This window comes from Schistocerca nitens, chromosome 5, assembly GCF_023898315.1.
Source record: "Schistocerca nitens isolate TAMUIC-IGC-003100 chromosome 5, iqSchNite1.1, whole genome shotgun sequence".
Classification (NCBI taxonomy): Eukaryota; Metazoa; Arthropoda; class Insecta; order Orthoptera; family Acrididae; genus Schistocerca; species Schistocerca nitens.
This window is the reverse complement of record NC_064618.1, coordinates 633,761,646-633,783,341: the sequence shown is the minus strand read 5'-3', so window position 1 is coordinate 633,783,341 and position 21,696 is coordinate 633,761,646. Positions and strand designations below refer to the sequence as shown.

Below are 21,696 nucleotides of genomic sequence, written 5' to 3'. Positions count from 1 at the left end.
CTCTCAATTTCTGTTGCTACTATATCTTTGAATTTGAGCCACATTTTGTCTACATTTGCATAGTCAGTTCGGAAGGAATGGAGATTGTCTCTTAGGAAGGCTTCTAGTGACACTTTATCCGCTTTTTTAAATAAAATTATTTTGCGTTTGTTTCTGGTAGATTTGGAAGAAACGGTATTGATCCTAGCTACAACGACCTTGTGATCACTAATCCCTGTATCAGTCATGATGCTCTCTATCAGCTCTGGATTGTTTGTGGCTAAGAGGTCAAGTGTGTTTTCGCAACCATTTACAACTCGCGTGGGTTCATGGACTAACTGCTCGAAATAATTTTCAGAGAAAGCATTTAGGACAATCTCAGAAGATGTTTTCTGCCTATCACCGGTTTTGAACAAGTATTTTTGCCAACATATCGAGGGAAGGTTGAAGTCCCCACCAACTATAACCATATGAGTGGGGTATTTATTTGTTATGAGACTCAAATTTTCTCTGAACTGTTCCGCAACTATATCATCGGAGTCTGGGGGTCAGTAGAAGGAGCCAATTATTAACTTAGTTCGGCTGTTAAGTATAACCTCCACCCATACCAATTCGCACGGAGTATCTACTTCGACTTCACTACAAGATAAACCACTACTGACAGACACAAACACTCCACCACCAATTCTGCCTAATCTATCTTTCCTGAACACAGTCTGAGACTTCGTAAAAATTTCTGCAGAGCTTATTTCAGGCTTTAGCCAGCTTTCTGTACCTATAACGATTTCAGCTTCTGTGCTTTCTATTAGTGCTTGAAGCTCAGGGACTTCCCCAGCAAAACTACAACAATTTACAGCTACAATTCCGACTGTTCCTTGATCCAAGCACGTCCTGTATTTGCCATGCACCCTTTGAGATTGCAGCCCACCCCGTACTTTCCCGAGGCCCTCTAACCTAAAAAACCGCCCAGTCCACGCCACACAGCCTCCGCTACCCGTGTAGCCGCCAGCTGAGTGTAGTGAACTCCTGACCTATTCAGTGGAACCCGAAACCCCACCACCCTATGGCGCAAGTCAAGGAATCTGCAGCCAAAACGGTCGCAAAACCGTCTGAGCCTCTGATTCAGACTCTCCACCCGGCTCTGCACCAACGGTCCGCAGTCGGTTCTGTCAACGATGCTGCAGATGGTGAGCTCTGCCTTCATCTCGTAAGCAAGACCGGCAGCCTTCACCAAATCAGATAGCCGCTGGAATTCAGAGAGAATTTCCTCAGATCCAAAGCGACACACGTTATTAGTGCCAACATGTGCCACCACCTGCAGCTGGCTGCAACCTGTGCTCTTCATGGCATCCGGAAGGACCCTTTCCACATCAGGAATGACTCCACCCGGAATGCACACGTAGTGCACTCTGGATTTCTTCCCCTCCTTAGCCGCCATATCCCTAAGGGGCCCCATTACGTGCCTAACATTGGAGCTCCCAACTACCAATAAGCCCACCCTCTGTGATTGCCCGGACCTTGAAGACTGAGAATCATCCTCTGAAACAGGACAGGCAGCTGCATCTGGCTCAGCCAGAGACAGTGCCTGAAACCTGTTTGTCAGACGCACCGGGGAGGCTTTCTGATCAGCCTCCGGGGACGTCTTTTGCTGCGCCACGCCTTAGAACGACCTCCCAATCAACCACAGGCGAGGGCTCAGCCCCACTGTGGGCAGCAACCGGGGCAACCACAGCGGCAGACCGATCTGGGGACAGACGGGACGAGGTTGATACCCCTGTGATACCCAAGTCCGGCTCCCCACAGTGGTGCCCATTGGCAACAGCTTCAAGCTGCGCGACCGAAGTCAGCGCCGCTTGCAGTTGTGAGCGAAGGGATGCCAACTCAGCCCTCATCCGAACACAGCAATCACAGTCCCTGTCCATTCTAATCGATGTTGAACGACAGTTACTGAAACACGAGTCAGTGCCTAGATAACGCAAGGGAAACACGCAAAGAATGTATTAACTAACCTGTACAAATGCCTAACGACTGCGCTAAAATCTGCCTGAATTTACGATTACAGTAACTAAAACTCGAAATTACACCTCTTATACGAAACTCACACGCAATTTAAGTAAGAATCTACGAAGTAAACACTAAAGCGCAATGCTACAACTCTCAAATACTATAATACGCCCGAAATTTATGAATTAAACAATGCAGGTATCCAAAAACACGCAAAGAAATTAAGAATTAAACTATGTAACAAATAAGTGAGCTAGGGGTATACGACTTGCTGCTGCAGCTGCTTATCTCCTGTGTTATTTGCTGATTTGTAGAGCGGCTGCAGTTTTCTCACCACTGTATCCAAAGGAACAAGAGGCGTTCCTGCATACCTCTCTCTTTCAAAATACTCCCTCGTTGAAACCAAGCGATGTGGCGAAGTGGTTAGCACACTGGACTCTCATTCGGGAGGATGATGCTTCAAACCCACATCCTGCCATCATGATTTAGGTTTTCCGTGATTTCCCTAAAATCACTTCAGGCAAATGCTGGGATGGTTCCTTTGAAAGGCACGGCCGACTTCCATCCCCATCCTTCCATAATCCAATTGCCGATGATCTTGCTGTTTGGTTCACTCCCCCAAATCAGTACCCCCCCTCCCCGCCCCACCCTCAACCAACCAACCCTCGTTGAACAAACAAATTCACGTGACTGATTGCTTATAATCACACCATTTCCAGCACTTTATGAAAATGCAACTAAATACCTAGGAATTACAATTACAAACAACTTACATTGGAAAGAGCACACAGAAAATGTGGGAAAGGTAAAACAAAGGCTACATATTATAGGTAGAACACTTAGAAAATGTAACAGACCTTCTAAAGAGACTGCCTACACCATGCTTGTCCGTTCTCTTTCGGAGTACTACTGCACAGTCTGGGATCCTTACCAGATAGGATTAATGGAGTGCACCAAGAAAGTTCAAAGAACAGCAGTATGTTTTTTTTTTTTTTTTTATCAAGAAATAGGGGAGAGAGGTCAGTGACATAAGGGATTTAGGGTGGATACATTAAAACAAAGGTGTTTTTCTTTGCTGCAGAATCTTCATCAATCACCAACTTTCTCCTGCAAATGCGAAAATATTTTGTTGATGCTGACCTACGTAGGTGGAAACGATCATCATAATAAAGTAAGGGAAATCAGAGCTTGCACGGGAAGATATGGCGTTCATTTTTTTCTGATTGGAATAACAGAAAATCATTGTGAAGGCACTTAAAAGTGTGATTTGCAGAGTATCTATGGTAATGTAGTGTGCAGCCTTGGTCTACTACTCTTTTGAGTATTTTCATCGCACATTGTAAGGCAAGCAAAGCTAAAAATAATAAAAATCTCTCACTACAATGGCTCACTGAGGACTGGGTGGCACAGAGCTTTAGGCAGTGCAGCAGAAGTGGCAACATGGGAGCCGATGATGCCGGGCTTCCATTAGTTTATTGGTGGTAGAAGTCAGCCGTGCAGCCCACAACCTGTCTAGTGACAACTAGTTTAAATCAGACTATAGTAATAGAAAATTATACTGACATCTTTCAACAGTTTGTGTTTTAAAGCACGTGTTTTGGAAGACTGCATTTTGTCACTCTGAGTGAGGTAGTAGAGTTGGTATGTTTAGCTCTTAAGTGTACAAAATCTATCATTCTTTTTATGCACACAGATTAATGGGGCACAGCAGATCACCTTCTCCTTCGCGACGACGCCGTAGCAAGTCGAGGGAAAGGGAGAGGGACCGTGGTGACAGAGATCGTGACAGGAGGCGGCGTCGCTCAAGAGAGAGGGAAAGGAGGCGTCGGTAAGTTCTCAAGTCTGATACGTGTCGTTAGGCATTGTAGCGACAAGGGAAAAAGATTTATGCACTAAGTAGCTAACAGATACATTTCTTTTCTTGCTGGTTTCAGAGCAGTGTAAGTCCCATTTGCAATAAGAACAATATGTTTCATTCATCTGGAATTGTATACATAGTGTACTAATGTCTTGTGAATTTTTATATTTTCCGGTGAACAGAATGTTCAAAGAAGTTTTGGGCTTGCGTCCATTTGTCATTTACTTCACTTCACAATAGTTTGTCTTGACACCAGTCACTCTTCAACATGCGAGCCATTAAAGAAAAACGGAGACAGTCTGTCCATATCATGTGCATTGTGGGGAAAATACTGCAGCAAACATCAGTGCTGTATTATCCGTTTGCAACCTAGTGTGTCATTGCTGAGCATTGTATCTCTACTGGACATTCAGTGGTGCATGGTACAACAATAATTTTGACCACGACAACTTACTACAACTCCTTTGTTAAAAATTGGTGGAAGTACATGCAGCTGAAAGATTGATGAACTGTGATAATGCTTGGAACCCCGTCATTTCCACTATTTGCTCTAAATGAATGCAACAGTATAAGCCAAGTTCTGCAGTTCAACTAATGATGATACTAACTGGCGGGTAATGTGATTAGTCTGTCACCATGGTCTTAATGTATGTACGGTATACACACAGCACACTGATGAATTGTTGGAAAGGAAAAGTCTTCTGTCTTTGATGGCTCACCTTAGAAAGGCAGCTCAGTCGAAATGTCGTACAGTGAAGTAAATGGTAACAGGCTTGAAAACCTGAAACTTCTTTTGACACTAGCATCTTTTTAGGGCATAACCCCATTGACTGTCAAAAGTGGCTCATCTGCCCTTGAAAATTGTTACATGTGGATTGAAGAAAATACAAGAATGAAAATGAAAAGATGAAATATTGATGGTGAATTGCAAAAGTTTCTGAAGGTTTAGTGCATATGAATGACCTGACCTTAAAGTTTTCTGCTGTCCATCATTATTTTATGTCACAAACAATCATGTTGGAAGAACATTCACAACTGAGCATTATAGCAGAGCTTGAAAATACCACTTCAGTTGTAAATTCCTTTATTTTCACACAACCAGTTTCGGACTGTTATAAGCCCATCTTCAGGTGTCGCAGCTGTGCTGTGGTCCCCAAGCACTGCGTGTACCAGGCACAGTATGCTGCCTATGAGCGCAGAATACGGACTCCCTGTTTGCTGCAGAATCCTTGAACATATTCTTAGTTCAAATATAATAAATTCTACATGTGGGAAACAGCCGCACCAACATTCTTTGTAAGCTGTTAGAACGTGTGGTAAGTCGGCAGTTGTGTTGGGTCCTGGAGTCATGTGGCCTACTGGCTCCATGCCAGGGCGGTTTTCGCCAGGGTCGCTCTACCATTGATAATCTAGTTTCCCTCGAGTCTGTCATCCAAACAGCCTTTTCCGGATGCCAACACCTGGTTGCTGTCTTTTTTTATTTACGAAAAGCTTATGACGTGATCTGGCGACATTGTATTAAATGTGTGGAGTCTCTGGGGCCCGCTCCCAATTTTTATCCAAAATTTCCTATCGCTCCGTACTTTCCGTGTCCAAGTTGGTGCCTCCTATAGTTCTCCCCATATCCAGGAGAACGGGGTCCCGCAGGGGTCTGTATTGATGAGTGTATCTCTGTTTTTAGTGGCCATTAACAGTCTTAACAGCAGCTGTCGGGCCATCTGTCTCACCTTCTCTGTATGCAGATGACTTATGCATTTCGTACTGCTCCTCCAGTATTGATGTTGGTGATTGGCACCTACTGGGAGCCATCCACAAGGTGCAGTCATGGACTCTAGCCCACGGCTTCCAGTTTTCAGCCGCAAAGTCGTGTGTCTTGCACTTCTGCCGGCATCGCACCATTCCTCCGGAACCAGAACTTTACCTTAGTGACAATCCACTCACTGTAGTGGAGACATATTGATTCTTAGGACTGGTTTTCGACGCCCGATTAACGTGGCTTCGTCAGCTGAAGCAGAAGTGCTGGCAGCACCTCAATGCCCTCCGCTTCCTGAGCAACACCAACTGGTGTGCAGATCGCTGTACGCTGCTGCAGCTCTACAGAGCCCTTGTTCAATCCCGCCTTGGCTATGGGAGTCTGGTTTATGGTTCAGAGGCGCCCTCAGTATTCCGTTTACTCGACCCATTCCACCACTGTGGCGTTCGACTGGCAACAGGAGCTTTTAGGATGAGTCTGGTGTCCTGGTGGAGGCTGGAGTTCCTCTATAGAAGATTAGACGTGCACAACTACTCACCAGTTACGTTGCACAAATTCACAGTTCTCCTGAGAATCTGAATTACCGTCCCCTTTTTCCATCCACGGCGGTTCATCTCCCGCATCGGAGGTCCAGGTCAGGGCTTAAGATTGCATTTCGCGTGCGATCTCTTCTGTCTGGAGTCCTTGCCTTTACCACATATACTCGAGGTCCATTCATGTACACATCCATGGTGCACACCTAGGCCGAAGCTCCGCCTTGACCTTGCATAGGACTCAAGTAACCCCGCAGCTCTCCGCTGTCACTTTCTCTCGATTCTTGACATGTACTGGGACCATGAAGTGGTATACAATGATGGCTTGATGGCTGATGGTTACGTTTTTTGTTCATTACGTTAGTTTTCTTTTTAGGTGTGGTGTTGGGTGCTTTTGTACCTTGAGCCTTGCTTGTGTCAGGGAGAAAGGACTGATGACAGTGTAGTTTGGTCCTTTTGTATCTCAGACCAACCAACTAATCTCTCTCTCTCTCTCTCTCTCTCTCTCTCTCTCTCTCTCTCTCTGCACATAGTATTAAGATTGAAGTCCATCAAGGCAACACTAGGTGGTACCTTGCTTCAAATTACATGCTGCATGTCGCCTGATGTCGCCATCTTTCAGTCTGTGGCATAAAATCGTGATACAAAGTTGTCATTGCCCAGAAAATGTGTTACCTAGTGTCACATGCTGCAGGTTGCCTGTGTTTGTAGCATGTGCCTCAATCAGTTCCACTGAAGCAACATCAGAACAGTGCGCCATGCGTTTGCGAACTGTAGGAGCAGCTGCCTTCCTGGTAGTAACCTTGAGAAACAGAAGAAACGAAGAAAATCAAAATGGTGGAGGGAAGAATTATTTGTTGTTGGTAAAGAATCTTGCAGTGAACTTTTTAGGAAATTGGTGGGTGGTCGTGAAACATGTTTTAAAAATTTTACGGAAATTGAATTTGGAAGATTTTTAGTAGTTTTTGCATAAATTCATGCCAGTGATCAGAAAATTGGGCACCAACTATCATGACCAGCTGATGTGAAATTTTTAATGACTTTGAGACATTTAGCTACAGGTAATAACTATCCTTCAGTGATGTACATTTTCGAGATTTCAGAACCAGATATTTCAAGAATTCCACAAGTACAGAAAGCATGTACACGTACATGTCCTGCGTGATTTTGTACAGGTATGCAGGAAAATTGTGTCATTACAAACTGTTGATTGTATGCAGTACACTTTCGATATCGAAACATCACAAACTGGACAATATTCAGTTTGAAATGCAATGCTGTAATAGCTTCTAATTTTTTAATTTTGTTCAACTTACATTCTGGTGTATTTGAATTCATTAAGTGCATGGTGCTGTTACTGTAAATGAAAAAACTACAGTCAGAACACCAAAAGGAGGAACCTGTTGTCATTCTTCTGTTGTGAGAGCAGAGCCATCAGAGTGAATCAGTGAAGCAAGACATTGTTCACATGTATTGTCAGAAACAAATATTTCTGCAGGTCTATTGGACGGATTTTCTGCATCGTATGTACCCACAGCTGCGTGGAATAACATGATATTTATGTGATGCGTGAAAATAGTTTGTGACCTATGCAACAAACACCGTAGCTTGTTTGCAACATGTTCGCCGTACGTTAAACATCCCTTGCAACTGCTGCTTTTGAGATAACCTATGCTTCTTCCTTGCATTCTGATGGAGATGTAGGATGCGTACACCTTCTTACTTCCTTCTTGGGGGAAAGAAGCATTTTACCTCCACAGCCCAACCTTGTCAAGATGACTGGAAGATGCATGTGATGTTGGTAGCATTTCACCATTAAGGTGCTCGAAGTACCTATAGCATTCGAAATTCCATCTTCGGCCTGTAAAACAAATTATGTAACAAAATAAATTAATTTCTTATTTGGTTATAGCTGTCACAATTTCTCATGAACAATTGTGAGCAACTACTTTAAGACATAACATATCTGCAGACAATAGATATCATTACAATACAGGGTGATTCAAAAAGAATACCACAACTTTAAAAATGTGTATTTAATGAAAGAAACATAATATAACCTTCTGTTATACATCATTACCAAGAGTATTTAAAAAGGTTTTTTTTTTCACTCAAAAACAAGTTCAGAGATGTTCAATATGGCCCCCTCCAGACACACGAGCAATATCAACCCGATATTCCAACTCGTTCCACACTCTCTGAAGCATATCAGGCGTAACAGTTTGGATAGCTGCTGTTATTTCTCGTTTCAAATCATCAATGGTGGCTGGGAGAGGTGGCCGAAACACCATATCCTTAACATACCCCCATAAGAAAAAATCGCAGGGGGTAAGATCAGGGCTTCTTGGAGGCCAGTGATGAAGTGCTCTGTACGGGCTGCCTGGCGGCCGATCCATCGCCTCGGGTAGTTGACGTTCAGGTTTCATAACTAACCTTTTTCGTAGGACTCGCCATACAGTTGATTGTGGAATTTGCAGCTCTCTGCTAGCTCTGCGAGTCGATTTTCCTGGGCTGCGAACAAATGCTTGCTGGATGCGTGCTACATTTTCATCACTCGTTCTCGGCCGTCCAGAACTTTTCCCTTTGCACAAACACCCATTCTCTGTAAACTGTTTATACCAACGTTTAATACACCACCTATCAGGAGGTTTAACACCATACTTCGTTCGAAATGCACGCTGAACAACTGTCGTTGATTCACTTCTGCCGTACTCAATAACACAAAAAGCTTTCTGTTGAGTGGTCGCCATCTTAGCATCAACTGACGCTGACGCCTAGTCAACAGCGCCTCAAGTGAACAAATGTACAACTAAATGAAACTTTATAGCTCCCTTAATTCGCCGACAGATAGTGCTTAGCTCTGCCTTTTGTCGTTGCAGAGTTTTAAATTCCTAAAGTTGTGGTATTCTTTTTGAATCACCCTGTATTATTATTGATGTTGTGGTTTTCAGTCTGAAGTCTGGATTGTAATACGTCAGGCCGGCCGATGTGGCCGAGCGGTTCTAGGCGTTTCAGTCTGGAACCGCGCGACCGCTACGGTTGCAGGTTCAAATCCTGCCTTGGGCGTGGATGTGTGTGATGTCCTTAGATTAGTTAGGTTTAAATAGTTCTAAGTGACTGATGACCTCAGAAGTTAAGTCCCATAGTGCTCAGAGTCATTTGTAATACGTCAAAACTGCAGAATAAAGCCATGTGTCACTTGTTATCTGAATGGAGCTTTGCAGCTTTGACAGTATTACGGATACTTGAATCGCATTCATGGTCTTTGGATGGATTAACTCCAAACCCAGTCACCCAGAATAGTGTATGAGTGAGTGTTTGCGATGGCAAAAACAGAAACTGTGATACCATTCACGACTTGTTCATCACAGTGACACAAGCTACCATGTGCCTAATTTTTTTTTTTTTTAATCCCTTCCCACTCCATTGAAGATGTATGGAGTAACACTGCAACAAATTTTAAAGTTTTCTGGAATTACCTACACTGTTCTGGGGTTTGTGTTGGAAAACATAGTGATTCAAAACTCAATGAACGGTGGCGACACCTTTGTTCAGTTACAAAGAGACTTCCATTCTTATGTGGCTGCAAAAGCAGAGCATCCCACTTACTAATTCCACATTCCAGCTTGCTTAGAATCACTCTTCAGTAACACTATTTATAAAATCAATATCACAATGTAAGGTAGCAGTGGATTCCAATAAACATGAAAGGGACCTCCAGAACTAACCCACACTTCTGTTACACATTTATCCTGAGCTAAGAGAATGGTACAGCAGAAAATAAGAACATTTGTATTTGCTATTGAAAAATTATGTAACTTGAGATTATAACCCAATAAAATTTATTACTATCGGACAGATAAGTTTCAAGTGTGATCAGTTTCTTGAGAAGATGCCCAATGCTCTGACAAACAATTCTTACTCTAATCATAAATATGTAATAATTATTAAACTTTAAAGCAAATTCTTATGTAGCCTGATACAGAACTAAACAATGAAAATTTTGGCACAACTCATTTTGTGGTAAGCCTATTGACTTTTGTGTAATTAAAGCCTAAACTCAGTTCTCCCTACTAAAAAGAATGCAAGAGTAAGATTTCTCCTGCTTATTGCTCACTTTTTTCTCTTTTTGTTTGTCACAGTTAGTCTGAATTAGTTTTGTGGTTTCCCATCCTCATTTTTGACCCAGGCTTTGGACTGCCACTGGCCGGATTAAAAACTATTGTTTTAAATTTTTTCCCTTTTCATTTTCTATTTTCATTCTTTTTACTTTCCTTTTCTTGAAACGTATTTACTGATGGAAACCACCTAAGATTTCCTTAGTGTATGGTATTTTCCAAAAGATGGCACCATACAAAGAGCAACATCACACTTTTTGCATCTTATGCATGTCATTTTTCTCTGTAAATTAGCAATACGTACTGCACAGCAACTCTAGTGAACATCCTTTTTCACTTTTGCTGCAAGGAGTCCTGGATACAGTCCTCTTTTTTTCCATGGGATCTCCGTTTTACTTGTTTGTCTATGAAATTTTGCCAGTGGCGTTCTGCTGCTTTTTTATTTCAAAAATTGTTTTAGCATTCAGCACACACATCAGTCAAACGGAAGTATACCCTTTTGTACCACATCATTGTCTTTATCAAGTCTGTGTAATCAACAGTACCCATTGAACTGTTGAACTATTGTGGCTCACTACACATGTGTTTGTTATTTTGGCCGGTTGAATGCTCCTTCTTCTCAGTTTCATCAAAATATGATCAGTTTGTGGTTGAAAGATTAACAAACACAAAAACATTGCCTGATTTCCCCCTATCAGCATTTCTGGATTCTGTTTCTTTAGCAGCAACACCGTAGACAGTATAATCTAGAATATAATAACTTTCTATGCAACGAAGCACGAAAAGTTTAATATCAAAATGGCTACGTTTCTTTGTAATGTGCTGCTTAATTCAGAGTCTTTCTTTGAAAATCATTAGGCTATAACTAAATTTTTAAAAGTGACTGTGGCCTCGTGGAATTTTTCTCGTGTTCACTCTACAGTGACCCTCATTTTCACAAGAATTCATGAGACAGGGCTGAATTGCCACTAAAGTGCAATAAACGAAGAATCAGTTTGTATTGGTACTTGGACATTGTTTGTGTGGAAGTAGTAGTGTTTGAATCAAAGAATCTGTTGACCAGTATTTATTCACTTCTAACTTTTTAGTTACTGGTATAAGCAGGAAACACAACAAGAAGCAATAAAATTCTGCAGGTTCCATAGGCTTTCATTGTGCTAAGCTGGTGGAAACTCATCATTTTTTTCCCATGAAGGCATATGATAATTATTTATCTCTTTACAAATGGCAGAGACAAATTCAAAAGACATAAAATAAAAATAAAAAATCTTAAGTACTTGCTGAGTCATCGAATCCTATTCTTAAACCACTAAATGTGTTCATGAAATGGTGGCGTTTGGTTACAGGATGATTTTCCAACCAATTGTACATTCATTTTTCTGATGACAAGTTGTGCTTAATGTTTCATTGTCCTGTCCCTCTTTAGGAGGAAGATTTTCTGCAATAGTTCCTCACGGTGTTGAAGAATCATTAGTAAATCCAGATACATCCACATCTTTGCCCAAAGAAAGGTACAAAGTATCTTTATAATCTTCGGCACTATTGATCATGAGGATTTCCATATTTACTTGTCTGGTAAGTTATGTCCCGACATTGCAAAGGCAATGCAGGCAAATGTTGTCATTTCATTAAATGCAGAAACAGGGCTGGTTCAGTGCACAACTCATAAGCAGAAAGGGTCCAGGAGGAGGTAAAAGCTGTAACATTTTACGACATTACCAAGAGGAGCAGACAACAGTTAGTAGCTGTTACATTGTGCTTGCTTACCTACTCCCCTGCAGTTGGGCGTACAAGAATGCCCTTAGCTGTCAGGTCTTCCTACCTGCCTGGCATGAATCAATGACCATAGCTGTCTGGACATTCTGTACATGTGGGGCACACATGTATGCACATCGCCATGTGGGTGACCATATTCCCATAGCCTTGAAAGGGTTAAGCATTGTTCTGATGGCCATTGTTGATGCTAACTACTGTTTCTTGTATGCAGTATCCTTGTCAGGGCCACATTTCAAACTCAGTTTCCCATGAAACTTAGTTCTGCAAAAAATGATAAAAATGAGTTGGCATATCTGGCTTCTGGGCCTCTTCCTGGAAGCAGAAAAGTGTCACCATATGTTTTTTCATTACAGGAACACATTGTGAAACCCCTTACGGGCCTTCTCAAAATAAATTATTGTGGAAGACATTAAAACTACAGACAGTCACATGCTCACAGATTAGCAAAGAACAGTTTTTGGTTGCTGACATCACTTTTGTGTATTCAGAAAACCACTGTTGCGAACTGTGAGAAACATGGAAATTGTTACAATAACATCCGTTAATCTTCACAACTTCCTGAGAAAAAAGCTTCACTTCAGAACCACCGTACTCGCCGCAAGGATCATTTGACACCAACACATTAACACGGAAGAGACACAGTATAATTTTATAAACAACTGACCACAGAAGAAAGCAGGACATGGTGTAGGCAGAAATAAACGATCAGTATTATAAAAAGCAACCACAGTAGGTGGTAAGACAAAGCCTTAGAATTACGTGTCACTGATGATCGTAGTGTAGTACTGAAGTCTTAAAAGACATTGAGTGTTTAATTCAGTATTAAGTCTGCACCAAGAGGGAGAACTACTAACACACCGTTCGTAATTGAATCATCATATGGTTCACTAGTATGAACTTACCTCATCCCTACTCTTCATTTGAGTTTCCTTTGTTCATTAGTGTCTTGTAACTCACTCAGTAAATCATTTTCCTTCTTGTTTAGGTGATTAACTACTACTTTTTGACTGTTGCAGTTACTTATGTTCACAATGGAATGGAGTCCATAAATTCTTTATTTTCTTCTGTGCTTCCAAAACCCTAAAATCATAAAAATTATTCCATTCCATCTTGGCATGGTGATACAGCAACCTTCTATTGCTACTAGATAAAAAAAGGCCATGGGGTGTACAATTTTCTTTGTTATTTTAAGAACAATGTGTTTTCGCAGGATATGACATCATCAGGTTATGTTTAAAAAAATCAGAAATTTTCTGGCAAAAAGCATCTGTCAAGAAGGCAAGATACCGAAAAAAAAGTACTAAAAGGCAGCCTCGTGGAGGCAATGACAGGTACAGTGGGTGCTTTTTGACAGAAAATTTCTTTTTTAATGTAACTTGATGATGCCCTATCGGGGCGAAACTTAATGTTCTACAAATAATGAAGAATACTGGGCAACCTAGTCGTTTGTCAATTATCCACTCCATACTGCATGCAACATGTCACACAGATGTGCTGACTGTATAATATGTGGCAACAGGGGGCAATGTCGTTTCTTGCTGACAGGTGGCGGATGTAGCATGCTACAATGCCACATGTGGCGTGTTGACATGTTGTCCTGGTCAAATTGTCTTGTAACATGTCATAGCTGTATGCCACATGTTGCCCAAATGTTGCCTTGTTGGAATTGCACTTTTATAATTAGTGCTGTGGCTGATGTTTGGTCCGTTCTCTGTGTGAATGCAAACCTTCACTTGATACCTCATACAATAAGTTTGTTCTTAAGGGCACATATCTCACAGTACTGTTTAAAACTTATTGTTTTTCGTTACTGATTGCTTTTCATTGCTGTATACATTATCTTACTTCCTGCACATTTCAAAGTCCCTCTAAGAAGAAATCATTGTTAAGTTAACAGAGAAATTATGTTATTACACAACAGGTCAGGAGACCGTGATCATAGACATCGTCGTTCGATGTCACGATCTCGATCAAGATCTCGTTCCAGAGATAGGACGCCAAGGAACAAGCCACAGTTGGCCGAAAGGCCCCCTATTACAGGTAAGAATTAATTTTCAGAAATTTGCCATCGATAGTGTTATAGTGTCTGACCTCTTTACAGCTACACAGGGTGATTTTTTCCACTGTGTACGAACTCTAGGGATTAATTGATGAAAGGATACGGAACAAAATAGGTGTGATGAACTTATGCACGGAAATGAATAATTTCCATGCTAGACACCATTCAGCCATACATTGTTACAGAGACTGTGATCTAATATACGCTGTACCATGCAGCCACAGATAAAGTATGAGTGGAAAATGGTTTTCATGTGCCTCAACGCATGCGTATAAACACTGTGGCATGTTCAGTCTCACAAGTTCACATCAGCCAGGTTGCATCCAAACAGTGTCAAGAGGCAGCCTGAATATGCTGCTCCAGTGTCTCCATATTTGGAATGGGCTCTGTATACACAATACTTTTGAGATGATCCCATAATCAGAAATCGCACTGGGTGAGATACGGTGAATGATCATGCCATGCAACTGGACCCTGTCGTCCGATCCATTGACCAGGGAAGACAAAATTGAGATTTGTCCTGATGGTAATGACGAAGTGGTCTGCAGCATCATTATGTGGCAGCCACATAACCTTTCAAATCATCAATGGCACTTCTTCCAGCAGAGGAGGCAAAGTCACCTGCAAGAAATGCCGATAGTTCCAGCCTAATCCCACATATGATTGTTATGAAAGTCGAAGATACTGCTTCACATACAGGTGGCCTCATCTATGAATAGGACGGATGGCACAAATCCCGGAATCATGGTTGCCTAGTGAAGAAACCAGTGACCAAACTCCTGCCGATGTGGAAAATCTGTTGCTAGTAATTCCTGCACACAGTGTAAGTGATAAAAGGGTAGTAACAGTTGTCATGGAGAATGTTCCACACGGTCATCTGGCTTACCCTGTACTGGTGGGCCAACTGTCGTGCTGACACAGTGGTTGCCTTCAAAGTGTGCCTCAAAGTCTGGTGTCTGTACATTTCTGGTACGTCCTTCATGATTTCCTGCTTTCTGAAACAACCCTGTCTCAGACAAACAGCGAAACACTTTCGCAAACATTGAATGCTGTGGTTGTTGTCATTGAGGATAGGTCTCCTGATACAACCTTGCTGCCCACCGCCCATTGCCACTTGTCTTTCCGTAAGTAAACACCATGTTGACTAGCACTCAATTTGAATACAGAACCATTGTGTACAACCGTACCCTTTCATTGATCAATCCATAGAGTTTGTACACGGTGGAAAAAATCACGCTGTAGATAGACAGAAAAAAATGGTTTTATTTTATAGTAAAATGTGGTGTTATTTCTTGCCGCTTTTGGTGTTCTGTCCTCTCTATTTATATATTTATTTTTGCTTGCTCTTGCTCTCCTCCCCTGCCTCCCCCTCTCCCCTCCCCCTCTCCCCTCCCCCTCTCCCCTCCCCCTCTCCCCTCCCCCTCTCCCCTCCCCCTCTCCCCTCCCCCTCTCCCCTCCCCCTCTCCCCTCCCCCTCTCCCCTCCCCCTCTCCCCTCCCCCTCTCCCCTCCCCCTCTCCCCTCCCCCTCTCCCCCCTCCCCCTCTCCCCCCTCCCCCTCTCCCCCCTCCCCCTCTCCCCCCTCCCCCTCTCCCCCCTCCCCCTCTCCCCCCTCCCCCTCTCCCCCCTCCCCCTCTCCCCCCTCCCCCTCTCCCCCCTCCCCCTCTCCCCCCTCCCCCCTCTCCCCTCCCCCCTCTCCCATCCCCCCTCTCCCGTACCCCCTCTCCCGTCCCCCCCCCACTCCCGTCCCCCCCCACTCCCGTCCCCCCCACTCCCCTCTCCCCCCACTCCCCTCTCCCCCCCACTCCCCTCTCCCCCCCACTCCCCTCTCCCCCCCACTCCCCTCTCTCCCCCCCCACTCCCCTCTCCCCCCCACTCCCCTCTCCCCCCCCCACTCCCCTCCCCCCCCCCACTCCCCTCTCCCCCCCCCACTCCCCTTTCCCCCCCCCACTCCCCTCTTCCCCCCCCCCACTCCCCTCTTCCCCCCCCCCCCCACTCCCCTCTCCCCCCCCCCCACTCCCCTCTCCCCCCCCCCACTCCCCTCTCCCCCCCACTCCCCTCTCCCCCCACTCCCCTCTCCCCCCCACTCCCCTCTCCCCCCCACTCCCCTCTCCCCCCACTCCCCTCTCCCCCCCACTCCCCTCTCCCCCCCACTCCCCTCTCCCCCCCACTCCCCTCTCCCCCCCACTCCCCTCTCCCCCCTCCTTCCCACCCCCCTCTCCACCCCTCTTCCCTCCCCCTCTCCACCGCTCTTCCCTCCCCCTCTCCACTCCTTACCCTCCCTCCCTAAAAAATTCTGTCGTTCTTTTCTCATATTTCAGGGTTGTTGCTGATTTTGGTGTTTTTTTGGCCAATTTCAGTGCTATTTTCATGGGCACATCAACGTTCATTACACATGAGATGAACTATTATTTCAAGATCAGAAAAGAGATCAAAATGCAGTTTTAACATTCAATCACTGTCCATTATGAATACTAAACAACATCTGTCCTCAGATTGATAACATTTTCATATGAGAAAATGGCAAATTTTTCAATAGCTAGTAAAAATCGATGTGCTGATTTTGTATTATTTCACTAAAAACTACTAATTTCGTGTTACTTCTCACATAATTGTTTCCACAAAATTTTCCTGTTCCCAGCAAGAGACAGTTGTATAGTTAATTATGGCATATACTGTCACATAGAAAGCCCAAATCCACGATGCACTGTTCATTTTTCAAGTTTGCAACAGACCAAGCACTTGTGCCCAAAAGAAATCTGTTTCACTCTGAAGCTAAAAAAGTCTCTCAAGGAGTTTCTGTTTATTTAGCCAGTATATTTCACTGTCATATGGCACATCGCCGTAAGTGTTTTCCATGTCTTTTGAAAGACATTGAACTGGTGATTGAGAGCACGGCTGCAGATGAAATTTGTTGTACTAGTCCATACATTTTTCATTCTCTCATGTTCACGCTTGTACACACATTCTCTTGGTGGAGACTGCAGCGTATTTCAAAAATCTCATGCGGAACAGGCATCGGCTTTTAGCATCTCTGACAAAAAGGGCCACACAACTTGATATTTTCGCCAGCCACAGCTGCTGTGCAGTCTATAGCCACAGAAGTGAAAGTCTTCCATTGCAGATCCTAATTTTCAAACACTTGTGCACAAATGTGAGAATATGTGCCTCTGTTGTGTCTTCCATCGGAACCAAGACCAGTAATTTTTCTATGATGGTGAAATTACTATCTATTCTGCAAATCTAAATTGCCAACTGAAAAGTATCAGAAACATCTGTGCACTTGTCCTGCACCAGAGAAAAGACAAAAAAAATTTTTTTTTTTTTTAAACCGTTACCTGAAATGTTGTTGGCCATTTCTTGAATCCTGCCTCAAATGGTTGAATGAGCGAGACTAATTGCTTCACACTTTTAAAGTTTTTCAGGAGTTGTATGCACAGTTGCAGATACCTAACATGTCTTTATAAATTCTTCTGTGAAACAGTGCATTGCTTTGGCGATCCGAAAAGCGATATGGTAACATGCTCATATTGCAGACTTTCTGTGTATTCATCCTTGAAAACAAAGATGCAAAGGGTACTATGTAAGTTTTGCAATACACCTTCATTTATTTAAATTTGTTGAAGTAATTTATTCCTGAATACACCTGTCCATCCTCCAAAATCAATCGCTATCCCACCCTCCAAAACCAATCGCTAAACAAGTTCTCCCAAATTTCGGTAGGGAGTAAGGCACCCTTGTTGTCCCAAAAACTCTGGAGGTTCTCATCTCTTGAAAACTGCACTCCTTTCAGCTTCATTTTCAAGGAGCAAGGTCTGGACTAAGGAATGTGCTCAAGAAGTTTCAATCCTGTACCGTGCAAACATTCGATACACATTTTCGCACATTGAGCTGGAGTGTTGTCATGATGGAGGAACCAAGTGTCCATTCTCCACTTCTGTCGCATGTTCTTCAAAGATTGGATGACTTTGGGCAGGCACTACCCAGTGTATCACTTAGCTGCGACCGTCTTCTGTGTGTCTAAAACAACATGCTTCACAAGTCCACTCGATTTGGTAAAAAAAAGAGAAAGCTATAATTTTCTTCTTTACTGATAGGGATTTTCTGACAGCTACAGGTGTGTCATCATCTTCAAGGACCCAAACTTTGTTTTGAATCTTAGTCGGCATGTCATAATAGAACCGACTAGTCCCGTCACCTGTGACTATGTTACTCACATACTGAGATTCTCTCTTAGAAAACTTCTTTAACATCTCCTGGCACCAAGTCGCATGTCGTGTCATCTGATCTTCCGTCAGTCCATGTGGCACCCAGAGACAACAAAGTGTCTTTACTTTCAAATGATCATGCAGAATTAAATAAATTACTGGTGTATTTAGCCCTAAGGTATCTGCTATCTGCATATAAGTTACTCGCCTGTTTTCATCTAGCGTTTTCCTCACAGCATCAATATCTTCCTCTGCATTTGATGATCGTGACGTTCCAGTCCTCTCGGCATCTTCCAGAGTGAAATTTCCGTATTGGTATTCTCAGAACCACCTGAATATGTTGTAAGATGTGGACATACGTCACCAAGTGCAAGAGTCATTTCTTCAAAGCACTGGTCTATGTTTCAACCACACACGAAGTTGTACTGCAGAGCTGCCTGAATCTCACTTCCTGACCATGATGCCATAGCAAGCAAGCACTTCAAACTAACCCTGCTATTGAATGTGCTCACAAACTTGGCACAGTGGCTACAATGCACGTATGAAGTAGTCTCAGAACACGGCAACAACCAGCCTCCTGTGACTGATTGTTGTGTCACATTGCAAAACTTTCATAGTACCCTTTGTGTATTTTCATAGTAAAAATGTTGGGTAAAATTATTCAGATGTTTCTGTGCTCCCATTCGATGACTACTACATCAGTCATATCCATTAATCTATGCTTCTCGCTTCTCACTCGTCACCTTCAAAGAATTTGAATGTTCGTGATTGACAGTTTTATTCGGAATAAATTTCCAAGACAGGTCAGTCCACTGACAGACTTGAGATAAGCTAGCTTGCACACTTAACACATTGTGTAGGCATTAATTTGCTATCTTTTTTTCATTAGTCATTGTGTGTACATATTTTTAAGTTCTTCTTTAAATGATTTGTTCAAACAAACATCTATTAGCTGTAGAATTTATGTCATGCCTCCTGGAATTACAGCCAGCTCATTCTACCCTCTACTAGTTTTCTCTTTACAACCGGAGTAATATGACCTGCATACGAATCTAGTACAAGCTTGTTTGGAAAACTTAGCAGGTCACAAGAATGACATTACCATGCAAGTTTAATCCACTGTAATGCTACTTTTGTTAGCATGTACAGTAACGCTTTTTGCAAATACCCCGGACTTAGGTAATGTTTTGGATTTAAAAACAATGAACGGTGGTAGTTCGTGGCCATTGGCAGTATGAGCAAGCGTGACAGACATGCTGCTTCTCCACCACATGCTGGCAGTATCTTGGCACCTTTGTTCCCTTTTGCTTCTGCCATTTAATTTGTTGGCATATCAGAATACAGTGGAGTTTCGTCTGCATTACCGGTTTGACCAAGAAGATAATTATTTTTGGTGTGCTGTCTGATTATGAAATGTTGACATTCAGCAAGTTTTTCCTTTTAGTTTTGTGGCAGCTTCTTTGCAATTGATATCCGCTTGTGGAGAAAGAATCCAGACGTTTCATAAAATTGGCAACCAAATTACAGTTTTGTTCAAAATTTGTTATTTTTTGCTTGTGAGCAACTTGATGTGCTTTAACTTGGATAATTTCTGCACTCATGGTAAGCACTTTTGTCACTGCTCCCTAACAAAATCATTCAGGACAACTTATAACAAACATACAATAGCATTCACGTTGTCGCCCAGAAAATGTTTTTCTGTTGCTGGAGCTAGCTAAATGTTCCTTTTGCTGTCACCACCATCTTGCTTTACTCTAATCAATCTAAAATCACTGACTTGCAGCAGAGCATGAGGTTTTCTTAGCAAGAGGAATCACTTCCCTTTTCAACTTGGAACTATAGGGAGCACTCTTCTTCATGGTAGACTAATACCTGGAACTTGAAAAAGGTGCTGAAATAGACTGAAACAAAGGGTGAAATACGAATGTACCATCTGCAGACGCACTGAGCACTGCTCTCATTGGCCTAAGAGGTCAGTGGAAGAAACAGATGGAGCTGGGGAGGGGATTGGTGCAGCAGAAAAATTTCACCCCTTGCCTGCAGTGTGAGTAACATGCAATTAGTATCAATTATCTGCTGTGGTAGAAATCTCTTACGGAAGTAGTGAGGTCTCATATAAGCTCACTTATAAAGATGCTCGTGTTCAAATGTGAAACATAATTGTACTCATAAATATGAAATTAAATCAAGGCAGTAAAACATGTCTTACTGTTACATCGTGAGTATTGGGAGCCTTGAGAAATCATTTAATATACATCGACATGTGCCAAAAGCTTACGAATGGAACTGTCTAAATGTAAAACTGTACTTACTGTGCTTGCCAACTTCTCCAAGTTTCTTAAAAAACGTATATTTTGATTGTGTGTAAGAAAAGAGATTATTTTTATTGGTACAAATATATGGATAACTGCTTAATTCTAAGATGGGCAATATTAAATTTGAATAACAAAAAATGGTGGATGTTCAATACTTGAAACACTAACACAATGGCGTCTGTGCAAAATATGAGGTAATAAAAAATAATGGAATCTTTTCAATTTCATGTGCTTTATGTATATTTTCAAAATTTATTTTTATCTTGGTACATATGTTTGTGGTGTATGTTTGCATTTTCATGTATTTTGAATATTCAGTTGATTATTAACAGTTGACAAGGTTATACTTGTTTTCGAGTGCTCAGGGAAATTTTACTTTTGAAAATGATGGCTCAAAGAATTTGTTTGAAATACAGAATAAAGTGCAGCACCAGTACATTCAAAAAGTTGAGAATCACTCTCTTCTCACCCCTCTCTCTTCTCGCCCCCCTCTCTTCTCGTAAAAATTTTTTGGGTGGATGAATAAAATGAATATGGAACCAGAAAGAGTTGTTAAAAGATTGTGCCTTGAGGGGACCAAATGCTGTAGAACTGTATGTGGCAAATAGTCCCTAAGTTAGATGTGATAGCTGTGAAAGTAAAACAGTGCAAACCCCAGGTTGAAATATCAATAATATAAGGACAAAGATTGATTGGTACTCACCATTAAGATGACACGTTGAGTTTCAGACAGACACAACAAAAAGGCTGTTACATATTTAGTTTTCGTCCAAAGCCTTTTCCAGAAAAGGAAACCCATCCACATTCACTCACACGAGCAAACACATCTGATGTGCACATGACTGCCATTTCTGGCAGAGGGTGAGGGTACACTGAACAGAAACTGTTGGGTGGATGGTGTGGTGACAATGGGTTGCCGTAGGTTGAGGCCTGGATAACCTCGGGAGTGGACTGCTACTTGTGCAGTTCCATTCTTGTCCACAGGTTGGCAGTGGCCATTCATCCTGATGGACAAGTCTTTCACTGGGATAGGATTCCAGTGGCAAGAGGTTGGAGTTGGGAATGGCATAAGGATGGACTAGGATGTTGTGGAAAT

The 21,696-nt window shown here is 42.6% G+C and overlaps 1 protein-coding gene across 3 annotated transcripts in view; it reads left to right on the top strand.

Annotated features, from left to right (window-relative positions):
- Window positions 1-21,696, top strand: part of LOC126259321 (RNA-binding protein EWS-like) — a 97,241-nt gene that overhangs the window by 41,703 nt on the left and 33,842 nt on the right. For all 3 annotated transcript variants that reach the window (XM_049956001.1, XM_049956002.1, XM_049956003.1), the window contains exons 2-3: window positions 3,677-3,811; window positions 13,943-14,061. In XM_049956001.1, the coding sequence (XP_049811958.1) occupies window positions 3,681-3,811; window positions 13,943-14,061 (250 nt within the window). In that variant the 5' untranslated portion in view covers window positions 3,677-3,680. The remainder of the gene's footprint in view (window positions 1-3,676; window positions 3,812-13,942; window positions 14,062-21,696) is intronic.